General features: G+C 46.0%; 1 protein-coding gene across 1 annotated transcript in view; it reads left to right on the forward strand.

Annotated features, from left to right (window-relative positions):
* The first annotated feature begins 561 nt into the window (after positions 1-561).
* The window catches only part of LIG3 (DNA ligase 3), a 28113-nt gene continuing 4486 nt past the window's right edge, over positions 562-24188 (forward strand). The window contains exons 1-19 of the mRNA XM_067537782.1: positions 562-661; positions 1474-2055; positions 3805-3948; positions 6236-6433; positions 6941-7092; positions 8053-8219; positions 9545-9622; positions 9741-9909; positions 10579-10734; positions 11731-11862; positions 13209-13288; positions 14046-14133; positions 18374-18451; positions 19228-19351; positions 19742-19884; positions 20668-20742; positions 21531-21677; positions 22619-22793; positions 23206-23300. Of these exons, the coding sequence (XP_067393883.1) occupies positions 1494-2055; positions 3805-3948; positions 6236-6433; positions 6941-7092; positions 8053-8219; positions 9545-9622; positions 9741-9909; positions 10579-10734; positions 11731-11862; positions 13209-13288; positions 14046-14133; positions 18374-18451; positions 19228-19351; positions 19742-19884; positions 20668-20742; positions 21531-21677; positions 22619-22793; positions 23206-23300 (2763 nt within the window). The 5' untranslated portion in view covers positions 562-661; positions 1474-1493. The remainder of the gene's footprint in view (positions 662-1473; positions 2056-3804; positions 3949-6235; positions 6434-6940; positions 7093-8052; positions 8220-9544; positions 9623-9740; positions 9910-10578; positions 10735-11730; positions 11863-13208; positions 13289-14045; positions 14134-18373; positions 18452-19227; positions 19352-19741; positions 19885-20667; positions 20743-21530; positions 21678-22618; positions 22794-23205; positions 23301-24188) is intronic.

Genomic DNA, 24188 nt, shown 5'->3' on the forward strand with positions numbered 1-24188 from the left:
GGTTTTCTATTTGCGGGCGGGGTCTATTCTGAAGGGGGGGGTTCTATTTGGAGGCGAGGTCTATGCTGAGGGGGAGGGGTTTCCTATTTGGGGGCGGGTCTATGCTGAGGGGGAGGGTTTACTGTGAGGAGGCGGGGTCTATTCTATTCTGTGAGGGGAGGGGGGCTGAGGAGGGTTTACTGTGAGGGTTTACTGTGAGGAGGCGGGGTCTATTCTGAGGGGGAGGAGGGTTTACTGTGAGGGGGAGGGGGTCTATGCTGAGGGGAAGGGTTTACTGTGAGGGGAAGGGGAGTCTACACTGAGGGGCGGGTTTTTCTGTGGGGGTCCCTGTCGTTGCTGAACCTGGAATTGTGGAGGGGCAGGGTCTCTTCTCCGGGGGGTGCAGCTTCCCTGTGAGGAACGCGGCCAACGCTGTGGCTGTGGGGCGGAGTCAGTCTCGAGGGGTGTGGCCAGTTCCACGGGGCGGGGTCAGCCGCGAGTCCCTACTCTCGGACCAACCGTCCTTTCTCGCGGGCCGCCGTACGTAATGCGAACTGCGCATGCGCCATGCCCTCCGAGTCCCGGATTTAAAGGGGACGGACACGCGTCCCGCAGCTGGACGGGGCGGCGTGGCCGTAGTAGGGCTGCGTCTGTTAGCTAGTCTACTCCCGGACCGGACAAGGTAGCGGGCGCGCGCGCAAGTCGCGGTGGGGCCGGGCTCTGGACTGCAGGCGCTGGGCTGGGGTTGCGCGTGCCCCGCTCCCTGCGGCGGCCCCGACCTTGTCGTCTCTCTCTGGCCCGAGCCGTGGCTGGGGCTGCGGTGAGGGGCGCCGCCAGCCTCCGCCGGGCCGGGCCGATCCGTGGCGTCCCGGCCCCGCCATGGAGGCAGCGGCTCCGCGCTGGACGCCGGGCGCCTGGCAGGGTCCTAGCCCAGCTCGGCCGCGGCTTCCCGTGGACAGGGGGCAGAGCGGTGCGTGCTGTGAGACCCCGGGGGGCCCCAGCTCCCTGCCCGGCCGTGGGGACCTGGCGCTGCTGGAGACCCCGGCCCACGGTGTCCTAAGCTGGGCGCGGGAGGGGGCTGATCCTCAGGGCACAAGCATAATTTTTGGGGCCCAGTACAAACGTGTAACACGGGGCCCCCCACACACCCATGGGGATTGCAGCCTGGGCCAGGCCTCCCAAGGTCTCTGGGCCCCAGTAAAGTGTACCCTTCTCTCCTCCCCTCCCCCGTCCCCCCAGGAGTCGTGCTTGATCCTACAGGAGATGGCCTTGCTCTGCCACTCCACTTGTACGGCCCGGGACTGGGCTCAGGGCAGCGTGGTTGGGAGTGCAGGCTGGCGTTGAAAGCGGTGGTTACCTGGCTGCATGCCTATGGCTCGTTCACATGCATAGTAGATAGTCTCTCTATGTTCAACCCAGGGACAACACTTTAGGGAGCGCTTACCCTGACTTAGGAAGGTGCCTTGTTTTGTTCCCCCTTTTTCTCTGACTTAGTGTTGCACCGAGGGATCTGTATGGCTGCTGTTTTCAAGAGCTTCTTCTTACAGACTGCCAGGACGCTAAGCAGAAGGGAAGGACTTTGCTTGCCCGAGAGACCGCCTTTTCTGCTGAGATTTGAAAGTCGCCTTCTTGGTTTCCCTGTGGCCATCACATTTACATGGTATCAGTTGCTGGTAAGAAATAAGTCTTTCCTTTCGGCCAGCAGAAATCAGGGAGCTTGTGCCGAAGACTTTGCTCTTTCTTCAGCTTTGCATGCTTGGCATCGTAGGGTCTGCACAGTTCCTGATGAGATGGCGGAGCAGAGGTATTGCGTGGACTATGCCAAACGTGGCACAGCTGGCTGCAAGAAATGTAAGGAGAAGATTTTGAAGGGGATGGTGCGCATTGGGAAGGTGGTTCCCAATCCGTTCACGGAGTCAGGCGGGGACATGAAGGAGTGGTACCACGTGAAGTGCATTTTTGAGAAGCTGGAGAAGGCTCGGGCCACAACAAAGAAGATAGAGGATATCACAGACTTGGAGGGTTGGGAAGAGCTTCAGGATGCAGAGAAAGATATGATAAACCAGCACATCTCAGGTGAGCTACTAGAGGGAGAACCTCTGACATTTTCTTGTGATTTAATAATCTATAATGTTAGGCAATGTCAGTGATTCCAACCCAATAGTATATGTACCAGAACATGGAATTGCAATTCCTTGTGACTAGTGCAGTTGGCTTTTCCTCATAATGCGTGTCTGATACTGGCTGCTTTCCAGTCAGTGGTGCTATAGTCCATCCTGGAGATTGGGACATATGAAATCATGAAGTGGATTTGGAGAAGCCCATGTTCCATCATGTACAACTGACTCGGAGGTGTCAGGCACTAGCAAGTATAGCTAAATTCTTTGGTTAAATTAATCCACTTGCTCAAGAAAGATTGGAAGTTAGTGGTGTAGGCTGTAAATCTACAAGCATTTTTACAGTTGCTGTCACTTGGTTGCCACTGACTTCACGATCCACTTAATTTGTTTTAAAAATGGGCTGTTTGCACTGAAGTTGATAGAAAGGTATTTGCATTTGCTTTTTAAAACATCAGGACTGCTTCTATGATGTTTTCTACATCAGTTATTCCACTGAGTCGTGATTTATTTTCTGTTCCCAATCAGTACTGAGGACTTCCCTTCACAAATTTCTCATTTTTAAGTCATTTTCATGAAAAGCTTTTCACTTTTTGGAGTCAGTCATGTAATTTAGCTGTTTAACCAGAAATGAATGCATTTCTTCAGCAGTTGTTACAGACTCTGGCTACCTTAGAAACCACCTTAATCCATACTTAACTTTTTCCAAAGAGGTTGAGAGATAAGGCCTTGAAATGGATCCCTCCTCCCTGATCCATGATACTCGAGATATGCCTTCATGGCAGAGAGAACTTGTGTGGTCACCTGGGTTAGCTCAGTTTGAGTGTGAGCAGCTACACTGCAAAGCCATACTTGAGTTACTGTGTCCGCACTAGTGCTGCACCCCCAGTTGTGTATCACTAGGACTTCTGGGGGCATATGCCATAGTTCTTTGAACTTCACTAAGCTGAGCCACTCTGATTCTTTCCCAGTGTGTTGAGAGAACTTATCTGTCCTTGGGGGCAGGTGAGAGGAACTATGGGAAGGCATTGGAGGACTATCAGCACTCAAGTGATTTATTATTTGTGTTACCATAGCTCCTGGGAGCCATGTTCATGGACCAGAATCTCTCTGTGTTCGGCACTGTCCAAACACAGAACAAAAAGAGGATCCCTGCCTCCAGGAGCTTAGCCTGTGTTCTCACAGAAATGGGTGGATTACCAGCCTAAATGAAAGAGGCTAGCGCCTGGGTGCCAATCTCCCCCCAGCTGGGCCAGCTAACCCAGTTTTAAAGCATCCCTAAACTCATGTGAGCAGGTTTTATTTGTGGATGGGAGGGGTTTAGAGGCAACATCTGAACAAGTGCCTGAGTTAACTCTGCAGTGAAGATGTGCTCTCCGAATTCAAGCACTAAAAGACTGGAAGAGAGAAGCACTGTTCTCAGTGGTGAGAGCAAGACACTGGGAGCCTCAAATCTTGGCTACCATTCCTAGCTAGCTCTATCTTGCTGTAGGAGGTTTGGCATCACTTAATCCCTCCTCATTTTCTCATTTGTAAAATGTTTACCTACCCCCTCCCATTGGGTGCTGTGGATTAGTTGTTTGTAAGCTCTGACACAAGTTGCTCATTGCAAAGTATTGTAAGTTACTCACCTGATTTTGTTGCTGGGGGTATACGGGTTGCCTTTGATCACTGACACCAATGCTTTATCTCTCTCTATGTTCCATAGAGGCCAATTCCAAGGCTGCGAACACACCTAAGAAAAAGGCAACCGTCCAGGCAAAACTCTCTCCCAGTGGACAGCTAACCACTCCCAAGAAGGAGCTACCAGGTACCCCTAGTCCATCACCAAAGAAATTCTCTGGATTCACAGGTGAGAGTTATACTGAAGCTGGGGGAACCTTCATTTAGGGATGTAAATATTGTTTTAAAAAGTACCCGTTTAAACTATTTAAAATTATATTGGTTAACTGTTTAAAACAGTTAACCAATATAACTGTGTCCCCTGCCCCCTCTACTCCTGGGTAGTGCCCCCATCCCGGCTCTGCGGGGAACCCCATTTCCTAACCATGATCCCTGGTGTTCTGCAGCAGGGCACCCTGCAGCGCTTACACCAGGGCCTCGACCTCCCTGGGAAGCAGCAGCAGCGTGGCCGCCTCTGCCATGACCCCATGCCGTCACCATGGAGAAGTAGAGCCCGTGCCCCTGGTTAAGGATCCGCACCCCTTAACAGTAGTCTTAACAGTAAGACTAACATTTATCAGTTAACCATTTAGTATTTTACATCCTCTTATAATAACTTCAGAGGCGTTTCAATTTGAGTCAAACCTCAGTAGTTTATATCTAGTGAGTAAGAAATGATTTAATGCTAATAACACTTTGTCTACACAAAATAAATGTTTCAAGTGTCTTCTAAGCTGTCAGTCATAAAAGAACTGATGTTTGCATTATTTTGGTGATGTGTACAAAAGGAATAAAACCTACCAAATCTTCTGCCCAGAAAGAGTAAGGTGAGCAGAATATTTATAAATACAGAGTTGTATTTATAAACCTAGATGGAATGTTGACTCCACTTATCTGTAATCAGCAAGGACCTGCTACTGTTGGCATCCTTGGGAAAACTCTGCACTCAGCTGTATGCATAAACAATGATAATATTTTGGAACCTATAACCAAAGTGGAGAGCATTTTTATTTTGTGACTTACACTGGCTACCTGGTTGGCTCTTTGAAGAGCCATTGAGGTTTGGAAATTGCACCCTTCTCTACAGAAAGAGAGGCTGAATTAAACCAGGGAGCACATCTGGGATTTTTTTTAAATGTTTAATGACACTAGTAAAAGTAAAATCACTTTTCCCTCAGAATTGCAGAAATTCTGCTCTTGTTATGAAAGCACTATTATGGATCCTTTTTAGATTTGTGAAACAATAGTGTTATGCTCAGAGCCCTTCTTTGCCTTGGTAACACTGGAAAAAAACTTGATTTTTAAATGAAAATTCAGTAAATATGTTTTGTTTTATGGACAAACTCTGGTTTTGTAAGTTACTTTGGTGCTCAGAATTGTGTAACAAAAGCTAGAGATGAAAAGACTCTATTACTTGACCCAGTCTTTCTTGCCCCTGTAGGATTCTCTCCTATGCTATTTTCTAGTTTTTGTCCAGTTTAGTTCTAAGGAATTGAGATTCCACCATCTCTCTTGGGTGAGGGAAGGGAAACCACATTGCTGAGAAGTGTAGCAATACATTTCTCAAGGTTTTCAGAATATAACTGTCCAGAAGCAGTGCAGATCTTAATCCCTCTCAAGTGGCATATCCTGTTAACTGAAAGCCTCTGCAATAATTTGAGCATTTGCTGGTTAGTTCCTGAAACTTGTGAGCAGTAAAGAGGCCTGAGTGTGATGGGTTCAGTTAATTAAGTTATTGCTAGGGTATTGATCCTTATGTCTCTGTAACATAATACAAAGGGATGCTCACTAGGTACTCAGACTAATTACATTACAGTAGAACCTAGTTTATCCATATGCAACTGGAAATTGGATTGTCCCCTCAGGCTCATCTCTTGCACAGTAAAATCTGCTGTTAATTCCAATTCCAATTCCCCTGATTTATGTGGAGGAATTGGTCGTATTGTACGTCAGGTGTCCAGATCCTATTGGCTTTTGATGGGATAGGCTTCATCTTGGCAATTGCTCTGGAAGTTGAATGGGAAGAAATGAAAAATGGTTAGGGAGGGATCATAAGGGAGCCTGCAGCTTTGTCAAGCCTCTTCCTTCCACTGAAGGTTACCTTTTTTCCTGTGAGAGTATTGGGGAAACCTGGTGCTGGAGTGTAGTATTGCTCATAAAGTGAGAATAAAATGAAAGGATCAGTCAGCATGAGAATTTTTCATCATCTCCAGAAAATTCTCATAGGCTCTGAGTGCAAAGTACTGACTAAAGTAGCTTAATTTTTTGTTAAATCTGCGCATTCAGATTTTTAATCCTGACTTTACAGCTCTCATTGCCATGCACTTCACTATTCATATCTGAAGCTTTGCCAGCTTGTTGGGATTGTTCTTGCTTTTATTTGCTCAGACAGTGGTGATCTCCTCTTCAAAGTTCGTACCATGTCATCCCATCCTAGTTATTAAAAAGTTAAATACATGCTGTCTCCTTTTGTACAGCTAAACCAGGTGATTCTGATGAAGCCCTTGCGAGCTCTTCCCACAAGTCTAGCCTCTCTGCAAAGAAGTGTGACCCAAAGCACAAGGATTGCTTGCTGCGGGAGTTCAGGAAGTTGTGTGCCATGGTTGCTGAGAAGCCCAGCTATAATGTGAAAACGCAGATCATTCAGGACTTCTTGCGGAAAGGAACTGCAGGAGGTGTGTGTGACTCCTGCTTGGCGTTTTTCTGTGTTGGGAGGGCATCTGAAAATAATGAACAGCAAAGGCCACCAAGCTTTGTCAGGGATGGGGACAAAGGACAGCCCAATCCATGGGTGAGATGTGGCTCACAGAGTTGTGCGCTATACCACTTTTGTGTCTATTGTGATGTGGGCAGTGCCTGTGGTATCGAGTGCCGTGTTCCCACCTATTATCTAGATAATAAATCCAATAAGACTGGCTCACGTGATGGGATTGTGGGAAACTTTTTTGTAGCTGGTGCTAAACTTGCAGTACCAAAATTAACTATGGAGGACCAGTGGGAGATGCCCTTGAATGTAGAGTAGAACCACATAGGAGAACACATGATGGGCTGTGGTTGTGTTTTTTTTGTTTGTTTGTTTGTTTTTTGGTACTTATCTACGGGGCCCATGTGTACGTGAATCTAGAGCCTGTAGCTGAGATCAAGATCTGACCATTTCTAATGATGCACATTCTCTTTTCCAGATGGCTTCCATGGTGACCTTTACCTCACTATTAAGCTGCTATTACCAGGTGTCATTAAAAGTGTTTACAACTTGAATGACAAGCAGATCGTCAAGCTGTTCAGCAGGATTTTCAGTTGCAGCCAGGAGGAGATGGTCCGGGACCTGGAGCAGGTCAGTAAAGAGATGGAGGCAGCATGTTCTCTTCATCCCTCACGGTTCAGCCCCTTGATGCTGAAACTGTGCAAGTTTGCCTTCACTTAAGAGGATTATAAGCTTCCAGAACTGGAGTTGGTGGTTCTTTTATCTTGGCAATTTATCATGACACTTCTCACAAACTGGACCTTTTATGCAATGTTGTTTCAATAGAAAGCAAGGTAGCAGTATGATACTCATCAATTAACCCCTAGCATCCAGGACTAAAGCTGTGCTAATGCAAAGGTTATGAACAATATACTGGTCACACGTGGCACTGTGAAATCTTTGCTGCAGCTACCTCAGGAGTTCTTGTTTTAAATGGGAATAGGCCAGACAACTGATTATTTTATAAGGACTTTTTTAATAAAAAGGGGGGTGGATTATAATCCAAATCCAGATGGGGCCATGTCTGTAGGCTTAGAGTGCATTGGCTTCCAGTGAACTCAGCAGAAGTTCACAACAGAAGCTCTACAAGACTGAGTGGTGTTGGAATCTCCATCCTTAAAGGTTTTTAAGGGGTGGCTTCTCAAAGCCTTGGCTAGGATCATTTAGTTGGGGTTGGTCCTGCTTTGAGCAAGGGTTTGGACTAGATGACCTCCTGAGGTCCCTTCCAGCCCTAATCTTCTATGATTGGCTTCATGGTGAGGAAATTAAAGGCCCCAAATGTTGCAGTGGTGGAAAGTGTGACAGCAGGGCATTGTCTGTTTGCATAGACCATTTAAAAGAAATAGCTGGTAAAACAGTCCGTGCTGTGGCAGGGCTGTACTTCCTCACTCTGGTTGTGACCCATTCATAGAGGTCTGGCATCAGACTCCCTTTTTCTCCCCCTACTAAGGATTATTGAACCATACTTCATCTCCAGTACCCCAGTCCTTTTGCCTTAATCTCCTGCCAGAGAGTTGATAAACACCCTGGTTTTGTTTGTTTTGGAGACAGGGAGATGTTTCCGAAACGGTGCGCATCTTTTTCGAACAGAGCAAGTCCTGCTCTCCTGCTGCCAAAAGTCTCCTTACCATCCAGGAAGTGGATGAGTTTCTAACCCAACTTTCAAAGCTTTCCAAGGAGGATGACCAGCAAAGTGTGCTGCAGAGTATTGCTAACCGGTAAGGTCAGACGCTGATAAATCTGACTGAGGCCATGAATGCAAATCGGTGGGTGGTTCTGGTGGGTTTTTTTTTAAAGGGCTAAGGCTCCGTGTCTCTTAAACTTAGGTAACTGATTTGAATCCAACAGAACGAATTCCTTAGAGTTTGCGCTGAGACCTTCCTGGGTTTTTTCGTTTTCTAACATTCTGTATATTCTCAATCTTTTCGGTAACTTTCCTTTAATTTGCATAGGAGTTGATCTCACTGGAAAATATTGACTTAAGAATCATCCTTTAATTGAATTAGGAGTTGTTACTGGAAATCAGTAAAATTTTCATCCCTGCTATTTATTTGGGTCCAAAGGCCAAGATCTCATTGAGATGACACTATCAATATCTAGAAGGTTGATGCAGAGACATCTGTCCTCTGACCTCTTATGTAGCATCATTGCAAACAGCTTTGCAAACTATATACATAGAACAGCACTGGCTAGCCCTCCACCCCAAAGATGGTTGTAGCAGCTAAATAATCCATAGTGCAACTGAGGGAAGGACAAATCCCTGTGTTAAATCCCATAGTATCTTTATCTCGACATTTCACGTAGGGTCTCCTCTAAAAACCTCCCTCCCTCTCACTATTTGCGGTAAATTGCATAGAACACGGAGTCTCTGCTGCTGCTGAAGGAAAGGTTTTGACCTTGCTGAGATTTGAAGCTGTGGTTCTGGAGAGTTTGGGAGCCTCAACCTAAAATTTAGATCACTGTCTGAGTCATCCTCTAAGAGCATTTGCTTTTGATCATTTGCAGGGATAGTTGAGACGTCAGACACCCTGATTTCAGTACTGTGACCTGCTGAGTGTGTGGCTTGTATCTGTTCAAACTTGAGTGAGCAGCAGGCATACCTGGAAAGTGGTGGTATTGCTGAAATGCAGCTGTGCCAGTCTGCCTTGTAATTTGTCTCACCCATGTGAGATCAATTATACACATCACCTTCCAAGGAAAGTGGTGGGAGCTCTATCTCCTCAGTCATTTAGAGCCCTAGAAAGTACATTGCAGTGACTGGTGGCATGGCTTTAAACGGCTCTTGTACAGAGGGGCCCACGTTTTGTGTTGTATAGCTGCTATTGCAGTGACACTGTAAATTTAAAAGTTCTCTAGGACTCGCATCTCAATGTGGGGGGAGGGGGAAGCGGGCCTCATCTTCTGCTTCTGTTCAGTCCCACTCTCACTCTGCTGCCCAGTTTACCCCTTGGTGCTGAGATTTGGAGTGGATTCCGTTCCCTGTTATCATGGGAAGGAGTAGTTCAGATGAACATCTGCTGATTGAGTCTTCTTTTCATCTTAGGTGCACGGGCAATGACCTGAAATGCATCATCAGGCTAATAAAGCATGATCTGAAAATGAATGCTGGCGCAAAGCATGTGTGAGTCCCACATTTACTGTCTGAGAAATAAAACTGGAAGCGGGCAACCATCTCAACTGTCTGCAGAAAGGCTGGGCTTGAGAGTGAGACTTTATTTTCCCCTCTTAATTGTTTAAAGGTTGGATGCTTTGGACCCTAATGCTTATGAGGCATTCAAAGCTTCACGCAATCTCCAGAATGTGGTGGAGCGAGTGCTGAGGAACCAGCAGGAGGCGGAGAAGTTACCTGGTCTAAAGCGAACCCTCAGCGTGCAGGCCTCCCTGATGACCCCTGTTCAGCCCATGCTGGTAATGTGGATTTCCTTCAGTACCCTACCTAGACTAGAGAGATGAGGATCCTCAGACAAACTGTCCTGAGAGCCTGACCTTCAAGGATCAGTAGACACATAAGTAGCTATGCAAGATGGGGAGACCGTGTGTGAGGCACTGATACAATACCTGGCTTTAAGCAGCTCTTCCGCAGAGAGGCCTGCCCTCAGTGTGTTGTATAATCATAGTGATGTGATATAAGCTAAAAATTCTGCTACTGAAATTTGTTGTTTCTTCTGGCTTTTCTTTGGAAAGCCTTGTAGAAAATGATTTCAGCTGTTTTGGGGCATGATGGTTTCAATAGTTTTTCTCTTCTTGGAACAAAAGAGAACTAAATATTTATCTGGGCTAAGAGATCCTTAGAAGGAAAGAAGCTACTTGCAGCCTCTGAATATTTGGGAGGGGTAAACACTGAAGTGGAGTTATGTAGGGTGAGACAGAGGGTTCTAAATATGGTTGATTGAGTTAAATTAAGAAAAAGAGAACTTGGTTTGGAGGTCAGGAGACAGTCCCTGACAGTACGATCTGTTTAAAGGGGCACTGTCAGCATGAAATCTGTCATACTTTTAACTAGTTTCTTGGTAACTTCAGTTAATACCTCCTAAAAGTGAAGTTTTCATGGGATTCTTCTCTCCTGCCTTCGGTAAGGCTGAAGCCTGCAAGTCTATCGAATATGCCATGAAGAAGTGCCCTAATGGGATGTATGCAGAGATCAAATATGACGGGGAGCGAGTTCAGGTCCACAAGAACGAAGATCACTTCAGCTACTTCAGCCGAAGCCTCAAACCTGTCCTCCGTCACAAAGTAAGCAAAGTCCTAAGCTCCCTCTTGTAACTTGCCTTCTATTTCCTTTTCTCCTCTGCAGGCTTGTTTGACAGACTGAATTCCCCAGCTGATCCTGGAGCCAGGAAGCCCAGTTTCTGTTGCAGGACAATTGTTAAACATATCAAATATTCCATGAATTTTGAAAACTGCATTTAACATTGTGGGTGAAATTCATTGTTAACCTTTTGGGGTATGTCTACACTGCACAGTAAACGTGGGCTCTGACTCAGGTTTGAGCCTAATTCAAAGGCACCATATGTTAAAGCAGGTGAATGATGATGGACACTTGTCCCATTTGGTAGGATTTACATTAGGAATCTTTATGGCATGTGAGAGAACTGATTCATACTGTGTGGCATTTGGAAAGGGAGGTGGGAGAAGCTCAAGATTGCTGTACATTGCTCTGAAAGCCCGAGTCTGACCTCGCTCTCCATCTTCTAGAATTCATGTCCTACATACAAACCCATCTCCTCCCTCCTGCTGTTACCTATCCTTTCCATGTTTCTCCATAATTCCCCACCTTCCCCCTGCCCTGTGAAAGTCAGGGATTATGCTTCTGCCCCTCTTTTGAGACCCTGGTCTCTTTCCTACTCCTCTCATTGTGAAGGATGCTTTGCCTAACCCATGGCATGCTTTGCCTGACCCAAGGATGCAACACAAAATTGAAAGGGGGAAAATTACTCCTCCTGCAAGTTGCCCCTGGTATGTTCCCATGTGTTTATAGCTTTGATTCAGTTAGCTATGGCTTATGTATCTCTCCAATGTAAAATTGTTTGCTGCTGGAATAGTGGGAAGCTGTCCAGCCAAGCAAATTGCATTCTGAGTAGAGCATATTGAGTGTGTTGCTGTTTGTCAGTTTTCCTCCCAGGACTTCATAGACGGTGGGAGTCCCTGTCTTTCCTGAAAGACTGAGACAAACCCTGAGGCAGACTTAAGAGGATAAGGGAAGTAAGTCATTGCTCTGTACTTTTTCAGGTTGCCCATTTTAAGGACTTCATCCCCAAGGCTTTCCCTGGTGGACACAGTATGATCCTCGATGCAGAAGTTCTTCTGATTGACAACAAAACTGGCAAGCCACTACCCTTCGGTACCCTTGGAGTGCATAAGGTACAAAAGAGGGCACTTGTCTTGTACTGCTTTTAACCTTCAGACTACAGCAGCTGGTTGAGTCTTTTTTTCAATTGGGGGGGGAAAAAAGACTCAGTTGTGCATTTTATTATCACTTAGGGCCATTGACGTGCCCAGTGCTGAACAGAACATAAGAGGAAGCTATGGTCCCTGGACCAAGGATGTTATAGTGCAGTGGTTCTCAAACTTTTTATATTGACGACCCCTTTCACACAGCAAGCCTCTGAGTGCGACCCACCCCATGTCAATTAAAATACTTTTATATTTAATGCTATTTTAAATGCTAAATTTATAACTCTATTGTTTTAAAATGAATTTACCTTTTCTCATTGCTTTTAAATTAAGACTAAAACACATTTTATTGAATTATTGTTATAAGCGGAAAAGTTTTTTGTTAAAAACAAAACAAAAAAGTTACTGTTTAATATTGGGGATGCAAAGAAATTTTGTCAATGTTACTTTTCATAGCAGACTTAGCACACCATTGCCACCCTTACGTCTGCGCTGCTGCTGGCAGTGGCGCTGCCTTCAGAGCAGGGTGGCTCGCCACCCCCACATAATAGCCTCATGATCCCTTGATGGGTCGTGACCCCTGGTTTGAGAACCCCTGTTATCATGTAAATTAGAAGGTACAGCTGAGACCCACAGTGCATCAGATTATCAGACCATAGTCTGATCAAAATATCTGGACCACCTTTTGAAGACTTCGGCCCAGGATATCTACTTAAAAAGATTGCTGGAAAAAATCAGTTACTTACAGGCTTCCCTGCAGTTGAATATTCAGGGTTGCTTGCAACATTTGTTAGTAGGGGGAAAAGGCCAGCATGATATTGACATTAGCTTTAGGTCCACAGCAATGTGGTCTTAAAGCTTAGACCTACCTATGTTAAACTGAAGTGAGGATCAGGGCCATAAACTGAAAATTAAATTGGAATGGTTTTACTGATTTCTAAGTAGCTGCTTATCTGAAATCAATGGAAGGTTTATTTAGGTTTTCCACATAGCCGTAACTCCTTGTATTTGGGTTGCTTGAAGCCATTAATAGCCATATAGCATTTATTACCAGCTCACTTGGAAATTAAAATGTCTTATTTTCCTATTTTGTGTTTAAAGAGGCACTGCAAATTTAAATGAGACTTCTGAGAGAACGTTTGACTTCTATACGAATAGAAGTTATCCATGAAAGATTAGAGGGGGAAATATTTGTTTAGTGTATTTTGTACACTTGAGCACTTTGCATATAGTCACATTTCTCCTGTATTCCTGCTTGCATAATAACTTTTGATGCTAAAACATTTCTTTAAGTGATCTTAATTGCCTTGCAGAAAGCTGCTTTTCAGGATGCCAATGTCTGCCTGTTTGTGTTTGACTGCATCTATTTCAATGACTCCAGCTTGATGGACAGGTGTGTTTGACAGACATAGCTTCATTGATACTCGGAACGGAGAAATAGGTCTAGGGCAACATTTTCAAAAGCTCCTAAATACCATTTTCAAAAGGGACTTAAGCATTTAGGAGCCTTACTCACAGTGAAAGATGATGGGATTTAGGCTCTTAAGTAGCTAAATCCCTTTTGAAAATGGGACTTGGGCTCCTAAATGAGGCACTCTTGAAAATATCATCCCTTGTCTGAAGATAGCATGGCACATTTTCCTCCCCAAAATTCTAGCTGGCATATTGGCAAACAGAGTGTAGAGCACACACAAATTTCCAGCCAGAATTCTGAGGAGGAAATATAACAACCATAATTCTTCGTGCTGCTTACAATGTGCTCAATATTTAAGAGCAAAAGAGTGGAAGCCAGGACTTCTGGGTTCTGTTCAGAATTCTGCCCCTAGTTACTCATGTTGTGAGCTTTGGCAGGTCACTCCTATGTGCCATCGTTGATTTGTATGATGTATACATAACATGGTGTGTAATGGAGACTGCCTACTTCAGTGAGCAAGCCTCAGAACCCCTCTGTTGCCAAAACACTTTGAGATCCTTGAATGATCGGTGCTATAAGTGCACGTTATTGTTAAAAACACAACTTCTTCTCTGTGTAGAAATAAACGTAGGAAGGCACTTGCGAAGTGCTGTTTAAATGTTCATGTGACTAGTACTTAGTGTCTTAGGGATCCTTTGCTTCTCCTTGGTTGATGTGTCGCTACTGTGTTTCTTAGGCCTCTGTGTGAGCGTCGAAAGTTTCTCCATGATAACATGGTGGAAATCCCCAACCGGATACTCTTCTCCGAGATGAAGCATGTCACAGTGAGTTCAGTTTCAACTAGCAAACTGTCGTCTTAAATGGTAATCTCTCTGGGCCTATGACCTGGGCACTTTGCACCCCCCCCCCCCCCCTCTCTACCCCCCAAATTAACGGAGCAGCAGTGTAGCCAGTGCTGCAATTGTGGTGATTTTTAATCTGATTGTCCTCATGGATTCGACTTCTGGTGTGCTCAGATTTTTTGGCCTTCAGTGTCTGTTGGGGCTGCATCTGCACCCTATATGTCCTCACACCCCCACTCGAGGGCAGAGCAGGCTCATCATTTCTTTAGTTTCTTTGGAACCTTTGCAATGTCCTGGGCTGTCTTTCTTAGGCTCATTAGTAGCATAGTTAGAAAAGTTCCCACAAGAACGTAGGGAGCAGCTGAAATACATTGTGATTGGGGGATAGTTAATAGCCTGAACATCACTAGTGACTGCATTAGATGTTTCAGATACAGCAGCTCAGTCAGGGGCCACTTCCATCAGCGTGCGCAGGGCTTTATGGCCCCGATCCTTGGAAGCACTGAAGGAGAGGTCCAAATGATTGGAGGCCTTCCATTGGAAGGTTATGGCCTGTTTGATGCATTTACTAATGAATCTTCAAAGAATGCTGGGATTCAAGAGCCACTCACCACTCATTGGGAGTCTAAACACCAGCCTCTAGGAGGATGCAGGCCAGATCCCAGGGGTTCACCTTTGTACTTAATGCTGCAGTCCACAAATGACATTGGAGTCACTGAGGAAGAAACAGAGGTCCCAGCAAAGGAGGCCCTCTGCCTCTCTCCCCTACAGCACACCCTATATCTACCTCACTGCAAGTTTGACCCCATCGTTGAGAGCCAATCGGAACCATTCCAAGATTTATGCCCCTTTTCCCTTTTGGCAACCACCTTTTTTATTTTTGGGAGGCCTGGACTTAGTTCACTTCGGACCAATGGTTCTTAGAATTTATAAACGAGGGATATTCTATCCAATTTCAGTTGCTCCCTTCCCATTGCATTCCCTGGCCCTACTGTTAAAACAAGTGGATTTCCTTCAGTCTTGGAGCAGTGAGAGGAGGTGCATTTGGAATTCAGAGGGAAGAGGTTTTACTGATTGTTATCTAATCCCCTAGAAGGGAGGCTAGCACCTGATTCTAAATTGAGATGTCTCAAGAGGTTCAGCCGCTGTTTCATATTCGGGATGGTAACTCTGCCTCTCATAATTTCCTCAATGGATCACCAAGACTGGTTCGCAGCTCTTGACCCACAAGATGCCTGCTTTTACACATCACCTGGCATCAAGGAAAACCTCAGATCCTAAGTAGGATCATCTTACTGCCAGTACAAAGTCCCACCCTCCTGAATTTGCAGCAGCACCGAGGGTATTTCACCATGTGCTCGGCAGTCATGATGGCTCACCTAATGAGTCCAAGGATCCAGGCATAGTCATACCTCAGCAGTTGGCTCATCTGAGGAAGATCACCCCAACAGGTGCATGACTCCACTCACTTGATACTAGAGCTCTTCATCACATTGATGTAGGGTCAGCAGAGAAGTCCATACTGTAGGGATTGTTAGATTTGACATCAGCAAGAGCTTATCTATGGTAGACACTATCTATGGTGTTGAGATTATTATGGGGGGGTCACAAGCTGTCAGCTCCTGTGCCTGCCGGTAAAGGCAGCATGGTATGGGAGGGGGGTCGTCCTAGCCTGAAATATTTTCGAAGGGAGTCCCAGCATAAAAAGTTTGAGAATACCATGGACTCCATAGATCAGGCAGACACCATTTTCAGACTCACACTCTTACAGAGGTCTCTGGTGCCTCAGACTTCAGGGTCACATGGCTTCCTGCACTTATGTCACAGATGATTCCAGACTTCATATGTGCTCCATGCCAGGATGGCTGAAATAAGTATTCCCAGCAAACACCACATAGACATGAAGGTGACTGTCCCCCAAGAAGTCCTGTCTTTGTTAACCTGGTTGAAGAGCCCTCTTCATGTGTGCATATAGTTTTATTCTTCCTACCAAACCTCTGATGCCTTTGCACTCGGAGGGGAAGCTCATCTGGACCCCCTTCAGACTCAAGGCCTTTGGTCTCCCCAGGAAATTCACTTCCACCTGTTTTAGAACTCTGGGCCATACACAGCATTTCTACCTTTGCTGTGCAGATGCACAAATCAAGTAATAACTGACAACACAACAACCATGTTTTGTATCAGACAGGGTGAAGTACAGTCATCCCACCTCCTCCAAGAAGCTGTTAGTCTCTGAAACTGGTGCTTACTCAGCAAATCACACCAGTAGCTCTGCATCTACTAAGCTTGCTGAATGTCCTAATGGTTAGCTTAGTGAGCAATTTTCAGATGCCCATGAGTGGACTGTCAGACTTGAGGCACATCTTTCACAAGAGAGGATTTCCAAGGATTAGAGCCGTTTGCTACAGGCCACAATAAGAAATGCCAAATATTCTGTTCAAGGAGCACTTAAGCCAGGCACCCTGTCAGATGCCCTCTCATGGACACCAGGGATCATGTATACCTTCCTACCGACCCCATTAATACCCAGTGTCCTGAGGAAACTCAGACTGGATTCATGAGTAGTGATCTTGCGAGCCCCAGCTTGGCCCTGGTGGTTCTGGTATCTGCATTTAACGAACCTGTCAGCACAGCCCCTGACCGCTCTACTTGGTCTACCCAGTGTGATCTTAGGGTAGAGAACAGCTTAGTGCATAGCAGAAAAGACATTACTGGACTGACCCATGCAGCTGAATGGATGTTTTCTATTTGGGCAGCACAACATCACCTGTCTCCCAGGGAAGTGCAGCTTTCTGCTGTTCTGGACTACCAGCTATCCCTAAAACATTCAGGGCTATCCAGCTGCTTCCTAATATCAGCACATCATCCTTGTGTTTGGGCATCACTTCATATTCCTCCTTCCCCTGATTCATGATTCTCCCAGGCTGGGAAACCTCTTCCATCCTGGGACTTCATTATAATATTACCTGGTTAAAGGGCACTTGTTTTTGAGCCTCCAGTGGCCTACTCTGTATACCGTTCTTAAAGACTGCCTTTTTAGTTGCTGTGATGTCAGCTTAGAGGGTAAGAGAAATTCAGGTCCTCATGGCTGGGCCGTCTGACACGGTGCTTCAGAAAGTCAGTGACCCTCAGTTCTTGCCTAAAATTGTTTCTGGTTTTATTAAAATCAGCTGATCCAGCTGCCAGTTTTCCCCTCTCAAATCAGGGGAAGCCAAACTGCAGACTCTTGATGTGGTCAGGGCTCTTTCATACTTCCTTGACAAAACAAGACCCTTCAGGAACTCCTCTGGCTACTTCTAGCACTCACAGATAGGGTTAAAGGTCCGGCAATATCCACCCAAAGATTGTCTGAATGGGTATCTATTATTAAATCGTGCTATGGGATAGCTAGACAGGATCCAGCCTTCATACAGGTTTGAACCCATTCCGCCAGAGCTCAAATAGCTTCTATGGCTAGTCTAAGTAGAGCCCTCTCTCAAAACTTCCCAAGCAGCTGCTACGTGGAGGTCAGTCTATGCTTTCACCCTGCACTGTTCCTTAGCTGAGGCATCCAGGTCTGCTGCCTGCTTTGGTAGAGCTGTCCTGCCATCGTTGTTTAAATAGGACTCCTAATATCGACCTCTGAATGAGGTTACTACTTTCTAGTCACCAGAAATGGAATCCATAGACACAATCACTCAAAGACGAGAGAACAGTTACTTACCTTAGTGACTGTGTTGTCCACGTAGATTCCACGAGCAGTCGTCCTCTGCTACAACAGAGTCCTATACCATCTAGATTCTGTACGACAAAGGAACTGAGGGAACGTTGGGTCTGCTCCATCCTATCTAAGACTTAAGTGCAGCCCCAGAGGACATTGCTGGCCAAAAGAATCTGATCTGGCACGTGTGCGATGCATGCACACCAGAATTGGAATCCATTTGCATGACACATCTCAAATAACCACGTTTATTGTAAGGTCAATGACTGTTCTTTGTGTTTTGAAGACATTGGTGGCAGTAGCCACTGTATGCTCAGAGTGCAAAATAGAGACAAGTAAGAAGTGGGGCTAGTCTGTTTTTGAAAATCACCGTGCTGAAACTGGCTTGTTCCTTTCCTTTGCAGTCACTTTCTGTTTTCTTTATGCATTTCTGCTGCTGTAACAATAGACAGGGGAAATGCCCATGAACACAGCCCCATCTAGTGTGGTAATCTTATCACAACAGTTTCCTTTTCCTTCCAGAAAGCTTCAGATCTGGTAGATATGATCAATCGAGTCATCCGTGAGGGGCTGGAAGGATTGGTGCTGAAAGATATAAAGGCAAGTCTGCTTATGTCCATGATCTTTCCTCGCTTAGACTTCCTCTGGAATCTTGGCATAACAATTTCTAGGGATAAAGGTGCAATGTATTTAATATTAAATTGTTTTCATCTGATCTTACCTCACACTCTGCTCTTAAGTAGATAAAAGTCTTTGTACAATGCCTTGAATGGGTCTGTTGCCTTTACTGTGGATTTTCATTTGTCACTGCTTCTTACCTAAATCAGTGTTCTCACTTCCTTTCCCACTTGCGTATTTTCCTGTCACCTGGACTCTTGTTTATCTAAATGTGCTTGTTTGAGGTCCCTGAAGCATTTTTTTTTTAAACTGGGCTGTATTGTGGTCATGGGCCTTTAGCAGTGTTATCCAGTGGCTAAGGCACCGAACTGGGAATCGGGAAACATGGGTTCTAGCCATGCCACTGGCCAGTTGTATGATGATAGGCATGTCACTACATTGCACTATGCCTCAATTTCCCCACTTTTAAAAGTGGATAATGATACTTTTACAAAGGAGGTTAAAGTGATTTGAGTGTCTGGATGAAAATGCTCAAATCACTTATTTATAATTAGCTTGCTTCTGAAATATCACGTCTTACTGGATTATGGTAGGTGCTGTTTTCATGACCAATCAGTCTCAATCTAAATCTGTCCTTGTGAACGGGAGTATTGAAGTGCTCTAGTACAGTGTGGCTGAATAGATGTCTTGGGCCACTTTTCGCCACAGAAACCTGAACGGCCCCTTTCTGATTCGGAGCTCTTGCTTGTTTGATGCAGAGTACCTATGAGCCTGGAAAACGTCATTGGCTAAAAGTGAAAAAGGATTATCTGAATGAAGGCGCCATGGCTGACACGGCAGACCTGGTGGTTCTAGGAGCTTTCTATGGCCAAGGCAGTAAAGGTGTGTCTCCTCGAACTAACACAAGTCAATAACTTGCCCATCCTTTAGCTGGGAGAAAACTCTGTCTTTCTGGCTCATTGGTTTCTTAGCTGGTTAAGATTTACCTGGCCCAGCTATTGCCTGCCACTTGCTATATGTGTACTGTAATCTATAATACAGCTAGCAGCTCAGGCTCCGTTGTGGGTAGGGTACACACAGCGAATAAGAGTTGGCAGGCTAGCACACTGTGGCCCCATGTACAGATGCTCATTGTTAAACTCTGGGGGTTGGGGTTTGCCCAGTCCCAAGAATCCCAGAGGAACCACTGTTCAGCTTGATGGCTCTTGGTGCTATGAACTGGTGGGCTCATCCTGGCATTCAGATGCTGAAACTCCCTCCTCCCTGTTCCAGGTGGGATGATGTCCATTTTCCTCATGGGCTGCTATGATCCCAAGAGCCAGATGTGGTGCACAGTAACAAAGTGTGCTGGGGGGCACGATGATGCCACCCTGGCTCGCCTGCAGAAGGAGCTGGACATGGTGAAGATCAGCAAGGTGAGGGGGAGGGAGGGTCTCTAACATGTGCCTGGTTGGGGCAGAGCTTAGTGAAGGGCTTGGGGAAAAAAAGATCCCTTCCCCCTTGGGCTTGAGCAGAGGAGGAGGCTGGCTATAGAGTGGAAATGCTTTCCCTGGATTGAAATGGCTCTTGCGAGGGGGCTTCGATAACTGAGGAGCTGGCTAAAAATCTTGGACATCATGAAGCTGTCCTCCCATTAGAAGCTCAAAATGGCAATTTAGCTTACTGTGGTTAACATACCTAACCACTAGATGGGATTGTTGCTTCACAAACACTGAGGCCACAATTTTCAAACTCTAGTGCCTTTCAGACCTAAATCCAATATCTCAGGCCACTTTAAACCTCTAAAAGAAACCAAGGTTCTGAATTTTAGATACCAAGCATTTACCTGGCACTTTAGAAGGTTGAGAATTCATCTTACCTGGCACATCTGGGTAGATTAAAGTCTGTTTGAGTTAAGCAGTTTGGGGAACACTTAATTTTCACATGTGGGAAGAACATGCAGCTGGAAGCCAAGTCTCCTGAGTCAGCAGAAGATTTGGTACAGATCTAAGGGATACATTGCCTCCCAATTCTGGGGTTTAAGGGGGAACACTGGGTTCTCTGCAGTAGAGATCTCTTGTGCAGAGATGGAGTGAGCTGTTGATAATCTACCAGGCTAACATCCCTTCAGCATATCTTTGCTATTGGAGCAAGTTTGTATTTTAACAGGCATGTTGTTGTAATGATCGTCTTTCTCGTGTTTGATCTTGGCCTTCTAGGATCCCAGTAAAATTCCAAGCTGGCTGAAGATTAACAAGACCTATTATCCAGACTTTGTTGTTCCAGATCCAAAGGCAAGTGGTTCCACTAACAAATCCTGCTTTCCAGGGCTGGCATAAAGCAATGCACTAATCTCTTAGTAAAGGTAGAGGTTTTCTACGCTACATAGTGCTTCTTCTCCGTGCCCCACCATGGATACTACAAGCTCTTACTGTCTCATTTGCAACCTTTCTTGGGAAAAATATTCCCGTCCATCAAACCTCACCTAGGATTTAAATTTTTTTAAAATGGAGGTTTCCATCCCAAGCTGCTGTTAAGAGATGGATTGACAAACATTTAGAGGGACTCATTTACTTCTGGAAACCTCCTGTTTTTCTGAAACACCTGATCCAAACAAACTCGCTTTTCCCACCAAATCCATCCTGGCAAGAGACCTCAAGTGAAATGTCCGGGGGAAAGAAGCTTCACTGAGTTAAAGAATGGTGAAAATTGAATTGCAACCTTAAATATGAAGTTGCTACTGTCACTCCATAATTTAGCAGACAAAAGCATCAGTGCCAGGCATATTGGTTAAACTGATTGTGCATGTGAGTCAACTTTGAGATAATCTGTGATGCTGCTGGTCATGTCATTGAAAACACAGAGTTACTAGTTGTGGCTGCCTATAGACATTTGGTGGAAGATCTAATGGCAGTGCTCAAAGGATTGATTTGTGTGTTTTTTAGCTCCGTTTGGCCAGGTCTCCTGCAGTGAAAGAGGTGGGAGGGCTCAGATGCATTCAGTTAGTAGATGAAGGAAAGGATTACAAAGGAAAATAATGTGTGGTTTTCTTGCTGATGGATCTCCAATATGCTCTGTCTAGAAAGCCCCAGTGTGGGAGATCACAGGTGCTGAGTTCTCTAAAGCAGAAGCCCACACTGCAGATGGGATCTCCATCCGCTTCCCTCGCTGCACCCGGATCCGAGATGACAAAGACTGGAAGACAGCCACCAACCTCCCCCAGCTCAAGGTGAGGTTTGTAATATAGTTACAGGTGCAGCACAGTAAGGATATCAATCCAAAGGGAAACCCCTTCATAAAGTTAGAGGCAAATTCTGACTGCATGGTGCATACAGAGATATTTGCTGGAAGTGGGGTTCGCGCTGGCAGGCTGCATTTTTGCACTGCTTCTGGGATCAGTTGGGTTATTTAGATTGTAAGCTCTTCGGGGCAGGGACCACCTACTTCTGTTGGTAGCACAGTGGAGCCCCATTCTTGGCTGGCTTTTAGGTACTACTGTAATAAACATGATCAGTAATAGTACTGGACTACAGTTGCTGTGAAACTTGGTTTTTATAGTTGTCTTTCCTGAGGCTTTTGAATGAGTAACTAGAGCAATTGTGCACTGTCGGGAAATACCGTATTGTCAATATGTTGCATTAGCTTTTTAACAGCCATGATGAGAGGAAGCAGTTTTCTGAAAAGGGATAACCTACAACCTTCTGCCAATTCCCAATAAGGGATGGGGAGACATCAGGAAATGTTCTGTAAAGGAGGAGTGGCCATAGTCTGACAGCGAGGTCTGAATGGCAATCTGCCAAGAGTTGTGCACAACCCGAATGCCCCTTGTACTTGTCGCTTCCTTGACTGACTGATAGAAATGGCATCTTGGTTGCCTTTGCCAGTCACCTGCTGGTCAGCTTTGCTCTCAGCCGCACCATTGTCATTCGGTATTCAGTCACACGAATATAAAGAGCCATAACATCTTGCATGAAGCGCTGATAGGAATTCTGAGAAGGAATTCAGAAGAAGGTGGAGGATGTGGATAGGGTGAGGAAAGGGCTTCAGAGCCAAGGTGCTGGAGAGAGGAGCTCTAGGTTTATCGCTTGTGGCTCGTAAGTGGGCATTTCACATCTGGTGTTGGGGATTTCACTGTGGCTAACAGGCCATATCCATTTTCTTGGGGCACAGGAGCTGTACCAGCTCTCCAAAGAGAAGCTGGATTTCAGTATCGTTGTACCCGAGGAGGAGGGGTCCACAGCCAGCAGCAGTGGCGAGACTGAAGGAAATTCTAGGTCTTCCACACCCCACAAAATTGCTAAGACCCCCCCAACCAAGTCGCCTGCAAAAGCCAAGAAGCCAGAAGGTAAGATACACTCTGTGAAGGGTACTAAGGGCGTCTCAGGGTTTGGATTTGGTGGCTGGGCTTTCGTTTGCCTTCAGCTAACATTGACGTATGTGTTGCAGCACCAGATACCTAGTGGTTAGTGTCAGTCGCACTGTGCAAAGGTGTTGGCACCTGTGGTTTGGGTGTTGGCATTCACAGCGCAAAGTGAAGGGCCATGGCTTTGAGGCTCACTGGGTTTGAGAAGAAGTGGAAGCCAGGCTGATGTCCTGCAGCCCAGTATTGAGACAAACTGGTAAATAATGAGAGCACTCCAAGATACAAGTGGTTAGAGCAGGAAACGTATTCTCTTTCTCTATCTGTGCATCAAAACCTGCTGTAAAACACACTTGTCTCTGCAAAATGCAGTAATACAGGCCATTCCTATTGACAGGCAGCAAAGCAGTTGGTAGGTCCCCCCAAAAGAAGGCTGAGGAGAAACAAGGGGAGAAACGGAAAGCAGCTGAGCTGGATGACAACAGGAAGAAGGTATGGACAGCTGGGTGGCTATGTCTTCTGACAGGTGGAGAACTGCATGGCTGAAAGACAAGGAAAACCGAAGTACATTTAATGCTCCAGAACAAATCTGAAGCAGAGGCCATGTGCTGTGCAGGAGATAGCTAGACTGCTGACGTGCCAGCCACGCTGGAGTCTTATGGGCCTGATGTAACTTCCCCTGAACCTTGGGTAGCAGTAGTATTCTCAGATAAAGCAACTATTCCCAGCAGGCCAAACTCTGGACAGCCCACGCAGCAAGCCAGGCCCTGGGGAAAAGGGCTAAGGATTAGCCTGGAGCATGCTGCCAAGTGGGGGTGCCGCCATCATCGTTTCACTTCCAGCCAAGGCGTTGTGGAGACCCAGACCCGCACCCAAGGGATCTTAGGCTCAGACACTGCCTCCTGCACGGTTGATGCAGTGAGTGGGAGGGTAGGGAAGCAGTTCCTCTAACTCAGCATTGCGGGGTCTGCTCGTCCTGCGCACAGAACAGTGGAGTCAGAGAGGAGCAGCAGCGTGGAGTCCGTTGCTTTGGGACACATTCCCTGGCATGGCAGCAGCCAGATGTCTGGAAAATGAGGGTTGCCATGCAGAGGTGGGTGCTTTAAACCTCCCTCCCTCAACCTGAGCGTAGTGCTGCTCTTGGCTGTTGAATCCAGTGCAAGACGACCTGCCAGAACTTGTATCCAATCTCTGGGCCAAGCCAGCAGTCCATTCAGGCTAGGAAGCAGGCACATTCTTTCTCTTTTACTGGCTTCTTGCCCCTCTGTCTTCCGGAGAAGCCACGAGGAAGGGTGAATGGGAATGGGCTGTGAGTAACTCCAGGGGAGCTGGGGCCTTGTACACCCAGGCACGTGCAGAGCGGAGTCTCTGCTCGAATGC

This window comes from Emydura macquarii, unplaced genomic scaffold, assembly GCF_026122565.2.
Source record: "Emydura macquarii macquarii isolate MOO-44397 ecotype Brisbane River unplaced genomic scaffold, CSIRO-AGI_Emac_v2 contig_450, whole genome shotgun sequence".
Taxonomy (NCBI): domain Eukaryota; kingdom Metazoa; phylum Chordata; order Testudines; family Chelidae; genus Emydura; species Emydura macquarii.